The sequence below is a fragment of the Artibeus jamaicensis genome, unplaced genomic scaffold (genome assembly GCF_021234435.1).
Source record: "Artibeus jamaicensis isolate MK-2021 breed Jamaican fruit bat unplaced genomic scaffold, CSHL_Jam_final contig_354, whole genome shotgun sequence".
NCBI classification, from domain to species: Eukaryota; Metazoa; Chordata; class Mammalia; order Chiroptera; family Phyllostomidae; genus Artibeus; species Artibeus jamaicensis.
Window position 1 is genome coordinate 20,069,802 of NW_026521803.1, and position 18,914 is coordinate 20,088,715.

The window sequence follows — 18,914 nt, forward strand, 5'->3', positions numbered from 1 at the left end:
ATTTTCTGTGTAAACAATTATACCATGTATGACAGGAACAGTTTAAATTTTTTCTTTCCAATATGTATGGCTTTTTTTTTTTTTCAAATGCCTCCTGAGTTGGTCCCAGTCTCAGAGAGAAGGCGGGCGTTCTGCCACCGCTGAGCGTGACAGGAGCTGCAGGGTTTTATACGTCACTGAACAGATGTGGGAAATTGCTCCTACCGCAGGATTGCTGAGAGGCGTTTGTTTTTTTGTTTTTGTCATGAATGAATATTGGGTATTATCAAATTTTGTATCAATTGAAATGATTTTGTGAATTTTTTGTTCAGACTGTTAATCTGGTAGATTAATTATATTGATGGATTGTTGTATATTGAACCAACCTTGTGATTATTATTTTTATTATATTGCTATGTAAAATATAATGTGTTAACATAGCTTAACATACTGACCTTTATGTATATATTTTAAAATACAGTGTTAAGGATTTTTGCATCTAGTTTCATCAAGAATACTAGCCTCTAGCTTTCTTTTCTTGTACCATCTTTGTCTAGTTCTTATGTCAGGATAATTCTGGTCTCACATACAGAATTGAAAACTAGCCCTTTCTTGTTTGGGCTCAGGCCACAGGTTCTGACCTACATCTTGGGGCCTGTGGTTCCAATATCAGCTCAATTTCAAAGTCTCCCAAGGCTAGTGCAGGCCTCCAAGATTCCTATACGAGCAGCTCAGGGATGAGCCCAGAAGTTCTTGAGCAAATTTATACACTTGCTCTGCCACAATCTTTATTTTCCGTGATCTCTATTACTTTCCAGTGCCCTGGGCACTGGTCTTCCAGCTGAAAGCTGGGGCTTTGGTTACCTTATTTTGCCTTCCACCTTCGGTGACTGTGCTTATGTCTGGGGTCCAGCCGAGAGAGGACAGAGGAGAAAAGCAGAAGGGACCACAGCATCACTGATCAAAGAAGAAGGTTCCCTCCCTCGGAGTTTTAGGCGTCTCCCATCTCGTGCTCCCACTGCTAGGAGATGGATCCCTTCTCTGCTCCTCTAGTCAGGACTAGAGGGTTTACCTGGAAGAGAAATCAGATGCAGGGTTTACTCTCCCTGCACCTGGTTCCTCTTCCAGGCTTCAGGCTACTTGGGGCCTTCCGACTGCCAAGGCTGTGGAACGGCAGAGGAAAAATGGTCACCTCACGCATTCCCTATTCAGTCGAACTTCCAGTTCTAGTCTTCTTCTGCAGTCTGCCTGCCACTTTTTGTGTTCTGTAGAGTCTTCAGATATCTGCTCCACGCATGCCATGCAGGGTGGACAGTTGTCTTCGCTGGGCAGACAGGGCAGCCCATGCCGCTCCATCTCACCGGAACCAGAGCTCCTTCCCCCTTGTTATCCAGAGGCTTGCTGTACAGAGCGTAACCAAGGCCACTTAGAATTAACAATTCAATGCAAGTTACAGAAAGTGTAGCACAGAGTGTTTCTTTGCGCTGATGCTACAGAGGGAGAAATGAGAGAAAAATGATGGCACCACATTGTAAACAATGCTGTCTGTGCTGTGTCATGTGATGGGAGCCGTTCTCTACTATCAGCATGTCATCGGTGAGGAGTAAGAATCTGAAAGAATCGTAATCCTTGTGTGACCTTTTGCCTTCTCTGCCTCCCACAATTGACTTTACCCAGAGTCAAATAGAAGCGTAAAGATACACTTTTTTATTAGTAGGTGGGCATTGTTCTTTATTAATATCAAAATCATTTTTCCTCAATCAGCCTTGTGTTTGATATTATTTACAGTGTTTTCATTTCTGTATAAATTTGGTTTAAATATTTGGTTTCAAACATGTAAACTTATGTCCTATGTACAAGTCAATCTGAAATCTTTGAAAGCGATCTGGTTTTGTGAGCTTTAAAAGGAATCCATGAGATGTACTAGAAAGCATGTATTCTTAACAGGCTTTACTTGGTTTCCTAGGTAACAGGGAGCTGTCCTGTAATCTCCTTACTCTGTCACTTTTCTCTCCTCTTCATCCTCACTTCTTGCCTAGAATGTCCTTCTTGTATAAGACCCAGAACATCTGGGGCAAGTTGCTTATGAAACAGATTAAAGGAGAGTGGGAAAGAGGGAAGTTTAAAACAAATGAATGTAAGTTTAGATGCCACTGGGGCTTTTCTCTAAAGTGTACTTGACGTAAGCAATGTAACACCTGTATATGGTAAGAACACTGGAACAGAACATCTCTACTACCTGGTTGGAACATTTCAATATGAATTTGGAAACATCGAAGGGGCAGGATAGGTTCCATCACTAAGAGAGAACATACTGTATTGTTACCATCTTTTCAGAAAATCCTAACCATGATCCCCACTGAAGAAGAGAAGCAGAAGATCCAGGAGGCTCAGCTGGCCAACCCCGAGGCGCCGCTGGGCAGCGCAGAGCAGTTCCTCCTCACGCTCTCCTCCATCAGTGAGCTCTCGGCTCGGCTCCACCTCTGGGCATTCAAAATGGATTATGAAACGACAGAAAAGGTAAGCACCGAGGGAGACAGGTGGCCAGTTCTGTGTCCCCAGGGTTGAGGACGTCAGTTTTGCACTGGTGAAGGTGGTGGAGCTTCCTCCTTAAGAGAGGGTCTGAGTTGGCAGTGACTGGCTGTGGCTGTACTAAGTGGTCAGCAGCCGGCCAGTGAAGCGCCATTCTAAAGCATCCGCCTGGCACCTGTCTCAGACACATGATTGTGGGTTTCTAAAAAAACCTATTAATTTTTTCCTGACACTATATGCTCATGGTGGAAAATTTGGACAATACAGGAAAGTGCAGTATAGCAGGTGCTATGTAATCTATCCACTTGATGATAATCACCTAAACTGCTGTTGACTATGGCCATTGGCAGGGCCTGGGGGCCCTTTGAGAGCATATCTCGGAAGAAAGTTGAAGACAGTTGAAGTCAAAATAGATTGCAAGGAGCCGAGAGGGGAAGAGGAGGAAAGGGGCCTGGGCAGTAAAGGCTGAGGGGGGGGACTCATCTTGAGTGGAAAGGAAAGGAAGCAGGAGTCCTCTCAGGCCTTGGGCAGTGTGACTGTTTTTGCCAGCTGAGCAAAGGGAACTGGTGGACAGGGAAGGAGAGAGGTAGACACTAAGCTGGAGGTGAGTTTAACTGAGAGGAAGTGCCCAGAGGAGAAAGATTCAAAGCACAGGTGGGGAAGCTGCAAAGGAAAGAGAGAGCACTGTCCTATACTCGGGGCCAGATAGTCAGCAGTGGGTGGGGCCTGGGCTGGGGTTGGGGAAGGGGCTTCAGGAGGAAACAGCTATATTTGAGTTCAGGTGGGAATCCAGCAGGAATGAAGCAACCTGGGGCTGCTAATGTGACTTGGCATGACCTGATGACAAAACCAGTCAGCATGTTTGAGTGACTTTCTTTAGCAAAGTGGGGTAAAGTCCTGGAGAAGACAGACAATTGGGTCTAGGTTTGGTTGGGGATAGGGAAAAACCTGGGATGGAGAGAATGAAGCCGAACCTTCTGGCTTTGGGATACAGGTGAGAGGAGAGGCTCAGTAAGAACTTGGGAGAGGGGATCACACAGTGGCAGAAAGGGCCCAAGGCCGTGAGGACACAGGGCACTCACCACAAGTCTGAAAGGGTGGGAGTTATGAAGGCTGTGGGACTAACATGGGTGGTGGTCTTCTGGGGAGTAACCAGGCTGAGAGGGGCCAGCCAGAGTGCCTAGAGGTGAGGTCAGGAGACCTGGGAGGTCCAGGGCCATCTGCCCAGTAGGAGAAAGGCAAAGTTCTCTGCTTTGGAACATGCGAAGGGGGAGCATCATAGAAGTCAGCCATGGGGCAATGAGAGAAGGATGGGGTTGTGAACGAGGGCCTTGGAAGGTGGGCAGGAAGAGAGATGGTTCAGCACCCCCACGTGAGCTCCTGTCAGCCTCAGGTACCCACCTGGTCCCCCTGGGGAGACTTTCAGGAATAGACTTGCTCCCTGCTGCCTGTCAATGTTTTTTCCACAATAAGGCACATGAGTAGGTCGTGTGGGATTGCCTGACACCAAGGAAAACTCCACTTGTTACCTTGTACAAAGACTAGAAAGAACCAAGTAAAGCCAAACTGACCATTCTTTATCATCTTCAATTTTTTTAATTAAAAGGAAGTGGCAGAACCACTTTTGGACCTGAAGGAAGGAATAGACCAGTTGGAGAACAACAAAACCTTGGGCTTTATCCTGTCCACTCTCTTAGCCATTGGGAACTTTCTAAATGGAACTAATGTAAGTCTTCCACATCACCTATCTGCTCCTGCTTCCCTTGTTGGAAAGTTCCTGCCCTTCACTTGCTGGCGGAGTTCATACCTCTGGTTCCCCAAAGCACAATTAAAAAACAACTTTTGTCTTTTTTGCTGAAACTCTAGGAGAAATTTGTTCTTCAAATATGTATTTAAATATATGTATGTTTAAAATATAGATTTATATATGATATATCCTTGAGTGAGGACTTAAATATGTAAGTCCTCACTTATATATTTAAGTCCTCACTCAAGGATATACTTATGAATTTTAGAGAGAGAAGAAGGGGGGACAAAGAGAGACATGGATGTGAGAGGGAAACACTGATTAGTTGTCTCCCTTGTGCACCTGATCGAGAATCAAACCTGTGATCCAGGTGTGTGCCTTGAACGAGGACCGAACTCACAGCCTTTGGTGCATGGGATGATCCTCCAACCAGCTGAGCCTCCCAGCCAAGGTGAATCTGTATCTTGCTATAAACAAGAAAACTTAGAAAAACAAGCATACTTTCCCTTTGAAGCTTGGCTACTCTCAAAATTGACAGTGGAGATATTTTCTTCTAGGCTGTTTTTATTTTTGTTTTTGTCTGATGTGTCTAAGCATTATAAACAAACTTTAAAAAAATGGCCTATATTTGGCCCCAAAGCAGGATAGCAGTAGTAAGCAAAGGGAGAAGAAGTCTGTGGATACCCAGGTGGCAGAGACTGAACCTCGGAGCACCTTGATTTTTAGGGGTACACATTGAGGCAGCTTGTGGCTGACAACCATGGTGGAGAAGGGCTGGAGGCTCGTTTCATTCTCGCCGTGGCTCACCCGTGTGTGATCAGCTAAGAAAAATCACATGACAGAGCATGTGGCCTGAGAAGCATCAGTCACAAAGGAGCTAAATCTAAATATTGGGCTGCTCCCACAGGGCATTGGTTCTAACCATTCATGCCATTCTAAGAACTCGTGTAAAACTTGTCCTTCCTGCCTTTTATTTAATGTCCCCCTAACAGGCCAAAGCGTTTGAGTTAAGCTACCTCGAGAAGGTTCCAGAAGTCAAAGACACCGTGCACAAGCAGTCGCTCCTTTACCACGTGTGCACCATGGTGGTGGAGAACTTCCCAGACAGCTCTGATCTCTACTCGGAGATCGGGGCCGTCACCAGGTCAGCCAAGGTACGTGCATGGCCACAGAGGGGTAGGTCATATCTTCTCGGCTGGGTCTTTGTCAGTCATCCCTGAGGAACACAGTCTCTGTTAAGTAAAACACCAAGGGCTGCTTGCCTCTCCTCTAGAGTTGGTGAATATGACTCGTTTCATGCCTTTTCCAGTGGACTTTAAAGATCCTTTTCCCATCCCTGGTTCTCCATCAGATTTTTTCCTACTGAGGTATGTGAGGTGAGCCTGCCACCCCAATGCTAACTGCTGTGTCCACTGTGGAGCCGTATTACTCACCAGGCTGGATTCTGAAGCATTACCCCCCCCACCTGTGTTAGGTGGGCAGGAATGTCAGAAAGATGTAATCTGGCTCCCCCAAGACTTCCATAGGACCTGGCAGTGAGGTCTTAGGCTAGGAAATAGGCTGTGCCTGGCCCCTTGCTCCCACAGACTGACCGTGCCTGTGAGCTTCCACGGAGGGAATGGTTTATAGGGCTGCCATTGTGTATATAGTATTGGCTCCTCCCCTGCAAGTTCTTGAATTTAGCACTGAGTAAAGACCTTCACAAACGTATGGTTTATAGAAAAGAGACAGTTGCAATAGCTGGACGCCCAGCTGCCCCCAACAACTAACTGTTCAACCTTCAGGAGCATCACTGAGGTGGAGCAACCCCAGAGGAATCTCAAACACAGCAGAGCTGGGAGATGGGAGCGTCTTGGGGGCAACAGGAAGATCCTGGGGAGGAGTGTGGTGGAAACTCCCAGAAACACAGCCCAGGCTAAGGAGCTGAAAGCAGAATCACCTTTAGCTCTGGGACACATTGGAATCTAGTATAAGAGGAGAGAGTGGTGGGCAGAAGGGGGAGGAAAGGGGGAGCGGGCTCTGCTAAGTTCCCCCCATGGAGTTTGTCCTCTCTGTCCTCTCCCACAGAACTGGCTTGTGGGGACCCAGGGACTGGGACTCTCCATTACCTGCTTCAAGAATAGCAGGCTGGCAACTGCTAGGTACACTGAGCAGGTGGTCCCTGAGCCAGCCTGACCATGGACCTGCCTTGAGGCAGAAGTGGGAGTGGCCAGCGACCCCAGCTCTGAGGGCTAACAAAACGTTTCTCAGAAAACAGACCACCTCACAGGCACCAGCACTGTGCTTACTCTGTGCCAGGCACTGCTCCGGAGTCTTTACAAATATCACTTCAACATCCTAACCAAGACAAAAAGCCCCTCTGCGGATCCCAACCTGGGTCTGCCAATGGCTGCTCCGGCCCACCCGTCTGTGGGCTCTGTCCTGTCCCAGAAGGCAGTTTGTTAAGTAACTCTGTTTGAGACAAAGTCTGTCTGTTTGGATTCACCTGGGTCCCGTTTCCAGAACAAATCAGTTCCCTTTTTCGACATGGTCCTTTGTTCTTCCCCAGGGCCTGCCTCTAGGTGGAGCCTGCTTGTCACCAAAACCGCCCTGGCCTGGGGGTCCTGACCCCAGGCTGACCCCAGCAAGGGCAGGTGCCACCATTGCTCAGCCTTTGCTTCCAAAGTCTCGGGTGTTGAGGGGCCTTCCTGTGTGGACAGGCAGAAAACGGGCTTCAGGAAGCCCCAGCCCTAGGGGCACTCATTCTGCCCCCTTATGTGTCACTCACTGGCCTCACCGCCACAGGTCCAGAGGCGCAAGTTGCTCTGGCGTCTGTCAGGGAGCTGTGTTCCTTGGTTCTCCCATAGCACTCCAGACCGACTTGGTAAGACTTGACTGCTTCACAGCGCAGCTCACGCATCTTCCCGCGCGGAGAAAGTGGCCTGTACGAAGCTGTCCTTAGGTCCTTCACAAAATAGAAGTCCAGGCCACCTCTCCCTGCGGTGGAATATTTTTAGGGGCACACCTAGGCTTACGGCAGGTTCGCTGAGAACTTCCACTCTGGAGCCAGGGAGATTTGGCCTCAAATCCCACTTCCACCCATTCTCAGCTGTGCAGCCTCTCACAAGTTCCCCAACCTCCCTGCGCACCAGTTTCTCCCCTGTGAAGCAGAGCTTGGAACAGAATCTGAGGTCATGCAGTCACTGGGAAGACTCAGACTGTGCGTGCTGGCTGCTTCAGCCCAGGAGGGCAGCCAGCTGGGGTAGCCTTCCAACGCGCCTCAAAAGACCTACGTGAAGCTCAACCCTCCAACTGCTTTTTTCATCAAAAGACTCTCCATCTGGCTTCTATTGGCAGTGAGGTTATTTTCTTTTGCCACCACCTTAAAGGCTCCCAGTGGACTCTCCTCCCCGAAAATCATCTCCCACCCCCATGTCTGCCGCCTGCCCGGTACCCACTGCCATGTTGGTAGTACAGGGCTAGGGGCACATGTCTGAGCTGAACTGAGGTTGCTTTATTGTGTGTCGAGGGAGCTGCCAGGTACAAATGAGGACAGATATGCAGAGTTATGGTCAGGACTGTTACCACTGGCTTAAAGCCGCCTGGTCCTCCTAGATCTTACTTGTCAACCCCAGGTCATCTGGACCCTTTCCTAGACTTATTCTTTGAACTACTCGGCCCTTCATTTCTGAATCTTCCTATCTTTTTCTTCCAGCCGAATGCCAGTTTTTTGTTTTTCACAGCTCCACAGGATTATGGGAAAGTGAAGCATTTTTAAATCTGGACCCAGTATTTCTTTGGTTTCAGAAAATCATTTCCCTCAAAGTCCCACGAACCCCCTGCTTACCTGAATCTGTGGGCTCTGCCCAAGTTTCCTTTCTCCTTCTGACTCTGGTTTCCGGGCTGCTGGCCTTTCCCAGGTCTCTCACCCTACATGTACCTTCATCCCGCCAGTCCCTCCCCTCAGCTCACCTGTTTGTCTGTGTCTTCCTCTCCTCCTAGCCTTCTTAGTTTCCTTTCCCCTATCCCACATCTCCATTAAAGGCACTCATGTGCATTTTTTCATGGCTGACTGATTTAGAAAATTTCTAGTCTAGATGTTCTATGAAAACATTACTTTACAAAGCCTCGTCTCAGGTCACTTCAGAAAACCCAGACTTCCCACTTTCCTGACGAGCTCACCAGTGCTATGTGACATCTGTTCCTTACACACGTGGCTTACATCTCCTGGAAAGAACACATGTCCTCACACAACACACACATGCATACATGCACACGCATGCCTGGTGGGTTCTGTACATCCTTGGTGTTTGGTACCATGTGTCTGTCTATACAGTAAGCCTCTTTGGTCTCATTCAGCATTTGTCTTTGTGACCTTGGTGCCTGGCTGGGGGACAGGCATACACCAGTTTCTCCATAATTGATGGTTGACTGAGTGAATGGGCAGATAAATAAAGTAATTCGTCACAGTGTAAAGGAGACCACTGTGAAGAGAAGCTGGCCTCCCCTTAGCTGGCCCCAGCATGTCAGAGCCATCCATGTGTGACTATGGCGCATTCCTCCAACATTAAGTGAAATATCATCTCTGAGGAACAAGAGGCTCTGACAGTTTTAACGGTACATCTGCTCAGTTCATCCTGTACTGGGTTGATACCGTGTTCTAATTTACAAAGACTTGCCCACAACTTCTTTCCTAATGTGGCAAAAGAAGAACAAGTGCCACTTGTGCTGGGGTCACAGGGAGAGCAGTTTTATCACTAAATAACTGGATGCCGAGATAACGGCAGATACACATGTGGATAATTTGGGGGCCATAAATGTGTTTGTATTTCAAGACGTAAATTTGGTTTTGATGTTTGCTTCTTCCTGGAGGCAGTTTGGTTTCCTGGGCCAGGTTGGGGTCCAGTGGTTTTGGTGCGTTTCAGGGTTTCTCTCTCTGATTTTCAGGTCGACTTCGATCAGCTTCAGGATAATTTATGTCAGATGGAGAGAAGATGCAAAGCTTCATGGGATCACCTCAAGGCAATTGCAAAGCATGAAATGAAACCAGTTTTAAAACAACGAATGTCAGAGTTCCTCAAAGACTGCGCAGAGCGAATTATAATTTTAAAGATTGTCCATAGAAGAATAATTAACAGGTAAGCGGATGGAGGAACGAATGGAGACACCAGTAGAGTGGCCTGTTGAAAATGTTCTGCAGACCAGGATCTGCAGGTTCAATTTACAGTAATCACACTATAAATTCTTCGTATGTGGCCAGTGCACCTACGATGTCCATGTTTGTTTCATGGGCACTTAATTTTTCCTACACACACTCACACACACACACAGCGATGTGGTATAATGCCAGTACACCCTGAGGTTGGGAAGAATCTCAGAGATGTCATTCAAAATTTCTCCTTGATCAGGAATTGAATCTGTAATGTCTCGACAAGCTGACCCCTGAATCGCTGCATCTGTTTCAACACTTCTGCTAAAGAGCACACACACTTTGTAGGGCAGATTGACTTGTTAGAAAACTTCCTTCTTTATATGATCCATGGTTTGCCCTCCGAGACCTTCCTCGTTGAGTATCCGATGGTTGCCTGATGCTGCAGTCTGCCTGGTCGAGGCTGGGGCCTCACCATGCATGCCATCCTGTGGCCAGCCTTCCTCAGAGTCACAGGACCCAGGAGGACTCTGGGAGACACAGCAGGGATGTGGCAGGCCTTGCTTGCCTACAACAAGGCTGGCTGGGGTCTAGGATGGCTCCATGGCTGGCCATGAAGTGGAGGCAGCTCCTGGACCAGAACCTGGGTCTTCCAGTGTCCTGGGCCAGGGCGTTGCCTATCATGCACCACCACTTTCTCTTCCTTTGCTTCATCGAAGAAGAAAGCCATGGGGGCTTACTCTGGCCTTCAGGGTCCGAGTGCTCCATCCTGGGCCTTCCACCTTGGCAAGCAAATGTGCAGCTTTGCAGACCTGTAGCTCAGGGTCTGCCTGGAGCAGGAGCTTGGAGGGCAGGGCCTCTGAAGCAGGCTTCACTGCAGTTCTGTTAAGGACCCTTCCCTCGGGGCCATCGAGCTGCAGGCTGTCCCGGGGGTCTGCTCCTCCGGCACACTCCCCGGGCTGTGTGAGCACTTGATAATCTTTTAGAACAGATGTGTGGTATTTTCATTTATCCATGTACATTTTATAGCCTGTTTTTCCCTCTTCCCTCCTGCCTTCCTTTCTCCTTTCCTTCACCTCCCTTGAAGTTATATAGAATGTTTTCTTCCTAATAGAGTTGGTGCACAGTATGATATTAGTTTCAGGTGTGCTGCATAGTGACTAGACATTTATATACCTTACAGAGCGATCACCCAGTAAGTCTAGAACCCACCTGACACCATCCGCAGTTATTACAATATTATTTACTAGACTCTCTATGCTGCATGTTAATCCCTGTGACCATATTTAAACCCCGAATTCTCTTGTCTGCCCGTAAACCCTCTCCCAGCTTATGCCATTTGCTGCTTTGGTAATCACGCCTCCTGGGTCTTGATCCAGACTGTTTGGGGCTGGGCAGGGGTGGGGGTGCCAGCAATCTTTAAATGTTAGAAACAAGAATAAGGAACAGACTCTCCCCTCCGGGTTGACAACTATGCACGACTCAGTGCTTTTGGAATTTGCTTGTCCGACTCTAAATCGCCCTCACTGTACTCCATCCAGGCCTCAGAGCTGCCCTCTAGGTGGGCAGGTCTCATCCGAAGTTTTGTCGGATTTCTCACTGAAATCAGAGCACACCGTGCTTTTAACATAGTTACAAAGGGGAGGCAGGGAATGGGAGCTGTGCTGGCCCTGCACACTTTGTATGATACAAGCATTTTCTCACTTAAAACTACTCAAATAAACAAATAGTTTCCATTTAGAATGTCATGAAACTGGAGCAATTTTATGAAAGTCTTGTACAGCTGTTACGCCTGGTCACAATAACCATTTTATCCTGGACAGATAAAAATTCAATGATGTATGTATTCCTTAAGCTATAATGCACACACGTGTGTACTTATGTATGAGGTCTGTCCAGAAGGTATCCGGTCATGTAACATGAAAAACAGAGACATTTATTCAAGAAGGTACAAGATACAAGAAACACGGTACACAGGACAATGACACCTCAGTTCCCTTCAAAGGAGGCACCTTGGGACCTCACACAGTTCTCCCAATCGCCATCAGCTGCTCCATCATATTTTCCTGAATCTCATCAACAGTCTGAAATTTCTTCCCTTTCAAAGATGATTTTAGTTTTGGGAAAAGCCAGAAGTCACAGGGCACGAAATCTGGGCTGTAGAGGTGCTGAGTCATGTGGGTGATTTGATGTTTTGCAAAAAAACTGCATGAGATGTGACAGCAGGCACACCGTCATGAAGAAGCTGCCAATCACCAGTTGCCCATAGCTATTGCCTATCTGAAGAGTTTCCACAGAGCAATGGTCAAGCTTAATGCAAAATATGATGCAGATTTGTTGTTCTACTCGCTCAGTCATTTTGAATTTGACAACCACACAGTACACATGGTCAGTCAATGGCATCTACCACCTCCCTCCGACTAGTACAGTGAAGTTGTCATTGTTTGTGCATGAACATTCCAGTCCACTCTCCTTGGCTGCCAGGTTAAATCGATGTCATGGAAACCATTCCCGTTAATAATGGTTGGAGTTTTTGCAGACAGAACTTATATATATATAATTTACTTATACATATAAATATATTTTATATAACTGATAATATATAATTAATAATTATAAACAATAATTGATGGTACTAGTACTAGTATGATTGATCATTATAGTATATAATTTGTGATATATTTATATAAAATTTATTTATACAGTATATAGATAAAAATAAAATTTGTGTGTGTGTGTATATGGTCACCCTGGTAAGCTGGTCGCCCGGATAATCGGTTGCTGTTGTGCGACCTGGATCCCTGTCTCTTCACTATTTGGGGTTGACCAGCATGAGCCAGGATTTCATTGTATGTGGGAGGTAAAAGGGGCCTGGCTACTGGGGGTCCAGGTGGTGGCCAAGCCACAGCACCTAAACCACATGACCCTGGGTTTAGATGGAGACACTATTCCCTGAAGAACTGTAACTTCTGTACCTCACTGGTGGGAGAGGAAACAGGTTCTCATCTGGGTGGGGCCGTCAGGAACGTCACTAGTCTCCCATATGAACAGCCCAGGACTGGGTTTGCTCAGCCCTTGCTAGCACCTCCTGCTTGATTGGCAGCTTAAGGGACAAGTCATCAGGTCTTTCCATCTGCTCTACCCATGCCCCCAGATCCTACAGTTCCTTCCTCAGCACCCTCCAAGTTTCCCAGCAGTCCACTGGACTGCTCCACTTTGACCTAGAACTGCTGTTCTGCATGGGAGCCTCCTAATGGGAAAAGAGTCCCTCCACCTCAGCATCCCCTGGCCTCTCAACAGACTTCTCCCCACTCCAGGGCGTCCTTGCAAAAAGGAGATGAGGACAAACATCTTGCCACCCACCTCCCTTTATTATCTGATGGGCCCTCCATTAGTTATTCCAGTGGGTCCCTTCTTGATAAAGGAGCAGACAAAAGAACTTAGGCAATCCTCTTTAGGCAAAACCTGGCTTTGCAAACTGTTGTCTGGCTAAGAAAATCTCGTTTTGGATGTCTGAATCTACACGTTCTTTTACGCTGCTGCACTGATGGCCTAAATCCACTCTGTGGATGTGCAAACCCACCCACTCACTCCGTAGACTCATGAGGCCGCTGTTACACTGGGCAGGCACTGGAGAGGGGGTGCCAGGTGGGGAGGAAGGCCTTCCCAGCAGGTGTGGGGAACCATGGCAGGGGGCTGGCATTCCACGGGGAGAGACAGGCAGAAGACAACGGAGCACCCACACTGGCTTCCCAGCACCCCCAAATCCATGTGCCCCTTTCTGGGCATGCACCCCACTCTGGTACCCAGGAAGAAAAGGACAGACGATGGGACAGAGCAAAGAAGTCTATTCAGGATACCGATGAAGAGGACCAGCCTCCATGACCATAGACCTTCATGTCACATGTACTGAAAGTGACAAGCTCAACTAACAAAGATCCTTTAAACATTTTACTCCCTGGAAGCCATACCCCTTTTCCTTCTACAGGAATGTCGTAGTCTCTTTCCTGTCAAATATACACTGGAATCCTTTCTTCAAAGTTGCATTTCACTTGCTTTTTTTGCAAAATATATATGTGAATTCTGTTTTTTACTTATGTTAAGTTTTGATCCCCTGTAGTACAAAAAGCAATGTTCTAGAAAGTGGAGGATAAAGACTCTTGGGTTGTACTTAACCTATAAAAGAGGACTCACCTGTTGGCTATTTGATCCTCCCCTTGATTTGTCTTGCACACAGGTCTTGAGTAGTGAGAAGTGGCAATGTATGCAGGATATTATACTGTCCTATCCTAATATTCATGTCATATCTCTAATATGTCATGTCAGGTGGTAATAAGCCAGGAAGAAAAATTATGAGTATAAACGGGATGGGGAGTGGCAAGAGGTACTGTTTTACACTGGGTGGTTCGGGGAGGCTTCTCTGAAGACGTGCTGTATGACCTGTGGAGTGAGAGACAGCTGTCTGTGCACCTGGCTGTGGTGTAAATGTCATTGGGAACAGCTGGTACTGGACACTTTGTCAGGGCCTATGCTCCTCCCAGTGGAGTGGCCTCCCTGCCCTTCCCTGGGTCCCTGCAGGCTCCCTGCTTAGCTGTGACCCTTAGGGTCCCCTGTATACCACACGGAGGGCCTGAGGCCCAGAGGTGGGCTTGTTCAAGAATCAGGAAGATTCCAGTGTGGCTGGAGTCAGAGTAGACAAGGTCAGAGAGGTGGCGGGTCAGCTCTGCAAGACCTTGTATGGCAAGACCACGTATTGTTTGTTCATCTGTTGGTGGATACTGGTGGTGTTCCTGCTTTTCGGCTGTTTTGAGTAATGCTTCTATAAACAGTTGTGTAGAAAGTTTTGTGTGGACACATATATTCATTTTCTTGGGGCATATACATGGGAATGGAATTGCTAGGTCATAGAGTAACTCCATTTTAACTCGAGGAAGTGCCAGACTTGGCCACAGCTGCTGAACGGTTTTCGTGGTCTCACCAGTGCTGTATGAGGGTTCCCATTTCTGCACATTCTCACCAGCACTTGTCTGTCTTACTGCTTATAGCCATCCTGGTGAGTGTGACCTGTATCTCACTGTGGTTTTGATTTGCATTCCCCTAATGACTAATGGTGTTGAGCATCTTTTCATGTGCATATTGGCTATTTGCATATCTTTTTTGTTTTTAAATATCTGTTCAAATCCTGGGTCTGTTTTTTGTCTTTTTAGTGTTGAGTTGTAAGAGTTCTTTATATATTCCGGATACAAACTCCTTATCAGACATATGAAATGTTTTCTCCCATTTTGTGGGTTGTTTTTTCACTCTTAATAGTATCTTTGGATCCTCTGAAGCACAAAAGATGTTTAATTTTCATGAAGTTGAATTTATCTATTTCTTCTTTGGGTGCTTATGGTTTTGGTATCATAGCTAAGGAATTATTTCCTAATCTAAAGTCATAAAATTTACATTTTCTTCTGAGAGTTTTATACTTCGAGGTCTAGAAGCAAGCATCTTCAGTTTTAAACAGCATCTTTCAGCCCCTTTACCACAAATTCATGTTGTACTTTACTTTCTTGTTCTTCAGAAGAAGAATAAGCCAGTATCCCTCATTTGAAAGGTAAACCAAACCTTATTCCAACTCCATAAGTTAGAGTGATCAAACACAAAAGTTTTCGTCTACAAATACGGGTATCATTTATATAATACTGTTTGTTCTACATAAACATTTCATTCTGACTCCTAGTATCTTTTTTCTCATTTCCTGAGAACTAAAAATTGACACTCGTTTGCTCATTTGATTTCTTTTACAAAAAATTTAAGTAAATAAAATCCAATAATTTTTCGTTTGTTTTAAATAGCTGAGATAAAGTTATTTTGTGCTACTCATCCAGTGTGTTCTAATTAAATTAAGATTGTATGCAATATTGCAAGAGAATATTCAAAATATTTACTCAGAACTTTATAAGAATCTTTTTATAAACCACCCGTTTACATATAATTCATAATATGTTCATGTCTTTTCCAAGTATGCCTTGGGACAAGTTCCAAAGAAGTTGCTAAGCAACATTTCTTTATCTCTTATTCAATTTTTATGTAATCTGGAAACCGCAGTATTTATTTTTCTCACAAAGGTTCGCATATCGACTTTAGGAGTCACTGGAACACAGATGAGCAAAAGGAAAAATGTGGTTAATCTGAAATCCTGTCCCCGAGACATAGACTTCCTCAGTGAGAAAGTGAACTGAACTTGACTTCAGGTCTCACTTTCACTTCAGAAGACCTTCCACCTGAAGTCCCAGGAACAAAGAACAATGTCTTTGGCTGATTGGTTCCTCACTGAAGGTGTATAAATAACTGATTCTTATTCCTTAAAACTGAAGTCATCACCACTGTCGTTTTTCCTTGCAGATTCCATTCCTTTTTGCTCTTCATGGGGCACCCACCGTATGCAGTTCGGGAGGTCAACATAAACAAGTTCTGCAGGATCATCAGTGAGTTTGCTCTGGAATATCGCACCACCAGGGAAAGGGTTTTGCAGCAGAAGCAAAAGCGGGCCAACCACAGAGAGAGAAATAAGACCAGAGGGAAGATGATCACCGATGTAAGTGTGAAATCAGCTTCTTTAGGTCATTTATTTTGAAAATATAATCAACCGTAAAATGTCCCACAGTTTGGGGGCTCTGCTTTTTTTCTTTCTTTAAAACAATCTGCTATATAATGAACAAGGAACTGGGATGTGTGAGTCAAGGATGTGTGGCCGGAGGAGGGACCGGTAACCTGTGTGGGTGTGTTGTGTGGTGCTGATGACATCAAAGGCTTGTTTCCACCTTGTTTCCACCTACTTGGGAATAGATTCAGGATTTTAATCATCATAACAAAGCTGTATAACCCAATCAGCAGACACATGCATCACACCTGCAAGGCATCTGAGGAATAATTGATGTGGTTGCTCAAAGTCACGATCAGATGGGCTCTTGGCAGTCCCTTCAGTCAGAGATTATCAGAGTGGGGAGGGTTCCCAAAGGACAGTGAATCTAGCAGGCGGTGCCGTGCGGGTCCCTGCACACTTACGTGTCTCTCTGAGTCCTGGGCTCTTCCTCCATCTCTCCCATGTCACCCCCGAGCCCGCTAGGCCCTGAGTGTTGTAGGCATTCAGATGGGAGATGCTGGGGAAGGGAAGCGTGAAGATGTGAGATACAAAGACACATACATAGCACAGGTGCCTCCTTCCGATGTGCCTTTGTGAAACTTGCCATGTCTATAAGTATATTTGAGATGCACCTTGGCTCTTGGTGGTCTGGGGATTGAGACAGGTAAACGGATAAGCCATCACCAACAGATAAGCATGTCTCAGCTGGACTCAAGTCAGGCAGATTTCTTTGGGGAGGAACAAAATCCATGAAGAAGGTCTCAATGAGGCTGCCTTTTGTGCCCAGATGGCTGTTCACATAGTAGGAGAAGCAGAGTGCACAGAGTTACTGTCCACATTCTTAAGGGGTCTCACCTTTCCGTGGAGACCCTACACACTATCTTAGAAATTTTAAAATAAGTCTGAGGAGAACTAGGGACTGATCCCCTCTTCATCTCCTCCTACTCAGACCTCTTGTTTCCTTGGAATTTTCTGGGTCCTTAGAGAGCGCTCAGCTGGCTTTTCTGCAGAAGGTGCCCTTTCAGCAACCACCTGGAGGTCCCAGCCCAGGGCCCTCAGCTGCGCCTCTCCTGGAATCTGGGTTCAGGAGGACCGCTCACCTTCTGGGGGACCGCAAACCGAATGCACTTGGCCAAACGAGCTATGTCCCACATTTCATTCCAAAGTGTTATTTTTAAAAGTTGTAAAACAGGAGTGCTTAATTTTTATGGAATTCAGACACATTGGAGGGTGGAAAATGCAAGCCCAATATGCTTAAAATTATGAAAACACATGAAAATTTCTTGCCAAGTTCTTGAGATTTTTTTTACAGATTTCACTAATTTTAGAATTCTGTCCTCCTCTGAAGACATTCAGTGTTTAATTTATAAGCAGGGGTAAATTTTTCTAGGGTTTGACTAAAAAATATTTAAATTCCCATTAAAATCTGGCTTCTTCAGGGTTTATCCTCAACATAGATAGTGGGCATTTGTGTAGAAAGGTTGCCATCTGCTGGAAAATTAGTATATTGTCCCTTAAGGCAAAGTATACAGATTCAATGTTTTCCCAGCTCCCAAATCAGCAAGCCTCCACAGCGTGCCCACCGTGGCCTGAGGCACTGAGGAAGCTGTGGGTACAAAAAAGATGAACTTAAATCCTAAGGATGTCATAGTCTGGTTGGAAAACTCATATCTACAACTTAAACCACTGAAAACAAAACCCAGCAATCGATGCAGAATCACAGAACCCCTGCACATCAGAGCTGAAAGCGACTTTGGGAGAAAGCTTTGTAGTAAGGCCCTTTTCATATAGATACCAAATAGTGAGGATGGGAGTGGTAGCAGTTAAACAGATGATTTTAGAAAAGGTGTTGTTTTCTAAGATACAGAGAAGCCTGGGCTAAATCTGAAGAGCCTACATTTGCAGAGTGAGCCCCATCTGCTCCTTTGTGCTGGTCTTTCCCCTTCTTTCTGTTTCCGAATATGCAGAGAGCCTTTCTTGTAGTCCAGGCACCCCCCAGGGAAGGATCAATGAGAAACTAAGTAATTCCTCACCCGTGTATCCCAAATGGGTGCTGGACAAAGTGGTGACATAGACTACGCGACACAAGGCAGCCGTGGCCCTGTCTGCTGTCACTGTGCTCTGGACAGGCTGTGAGAACCCAGGCCTCACCTCCCAGGCCTGTCACACCAGGGGCACCGGTGGTGCTGGGCGAGGCCCTGGCCTTCTCTCTAACCCAGCTTCCTCTTCTGTGAAAATGGAATGCTGCTTACTTTGGCGGCTACTGAGAGGGCTTAAGATTTTGTATATCATCATCTTGCATGTGTGCTAATTCCTGAAGAACAAAACAAAACACCAAAACCCTGGTTAAATAAATAAGCTCTTAGATTAAAAACAAGAACCGAAACAGCACAGCAGGACAGTTACCTCTTGAAGCCATGCCGTTTGGCCAGGGGTGGTGTGGAACGTGATGAACTGGAAGCAGTGTGTCATTTCAGCTTCCAGAAGTTGAATCAGTTCTTGTTTTGCTACCTCTATGGAAACACACACAAGTTAAATTGAGGGTGTATTCAATTTAAAATTAAGAGACTGAGATGACTTTCACCCTCACTTTTTTTTTTTAAAGAAAACGGATTTTTTAAAGTTATTTGAGGAAGTTTATCTGGTGAGAAGCAAAGCGTAGCAATGCCGGTTCTGACAGCCTCCCGGAGGGACAGGTCAGATTTGAAAGAGAACTTAGTGTCCTGTTTCCGAGGAGAGAGGAGTGTGATCCATTCTTCTCGGGTGCTTATTCCTCTTGTCCTGTCTGGCCTGTGTGTGGAAGATTCTCGGAGGACCAGACCCAGCAGCCGGGAGAGGGTGGTGTTCAGCACTTAGGATGAGAGGGGAGATAGCAACTGATAGGAAGAGCCAGGCAGATG

General features: G+C 46.2%; 1 protein-coding gene across 8 annotated transcripts in view; it reads left to right on the plus strand.

Annotated features, from left to right (window-relative positions):
- The window catches only part of FHOD3 (formin homology 2 domain containing 3), a 427,395-nt gene that overhangs the window by 390,328 nt on the left and 18,153 nt on the right, over window positions 1-18,914 (plus strand). For all 8 annotated transcript variants that reach the window (XM_053664320.1, XM_053664321.1, XM_053664323.1 and 5 more), the window contains 5 exons: window positions 2,317-2,499; window positions 4,118-4,237; window positions 5,251-5,412; window positions 9,185-9,375; window positions 15,774-15,966. In XM_053664320.1, the coding sequence (XP_053520295.1) occupies window positions 2,317-2,499; window positions 4,118-4,237; window positions 5,251-5,412; window positions 9,185-9,375; window positions 15,774-15,966 (849 nt within the window). The remainder of the gene's footprint in view (window positions 1-2,316; window positions 2,500-4,117; window positions 4,238-5,250; window positions 5,413-9,184; window positions 9,376-15,773; window positions 15,967-18,914) is intronic.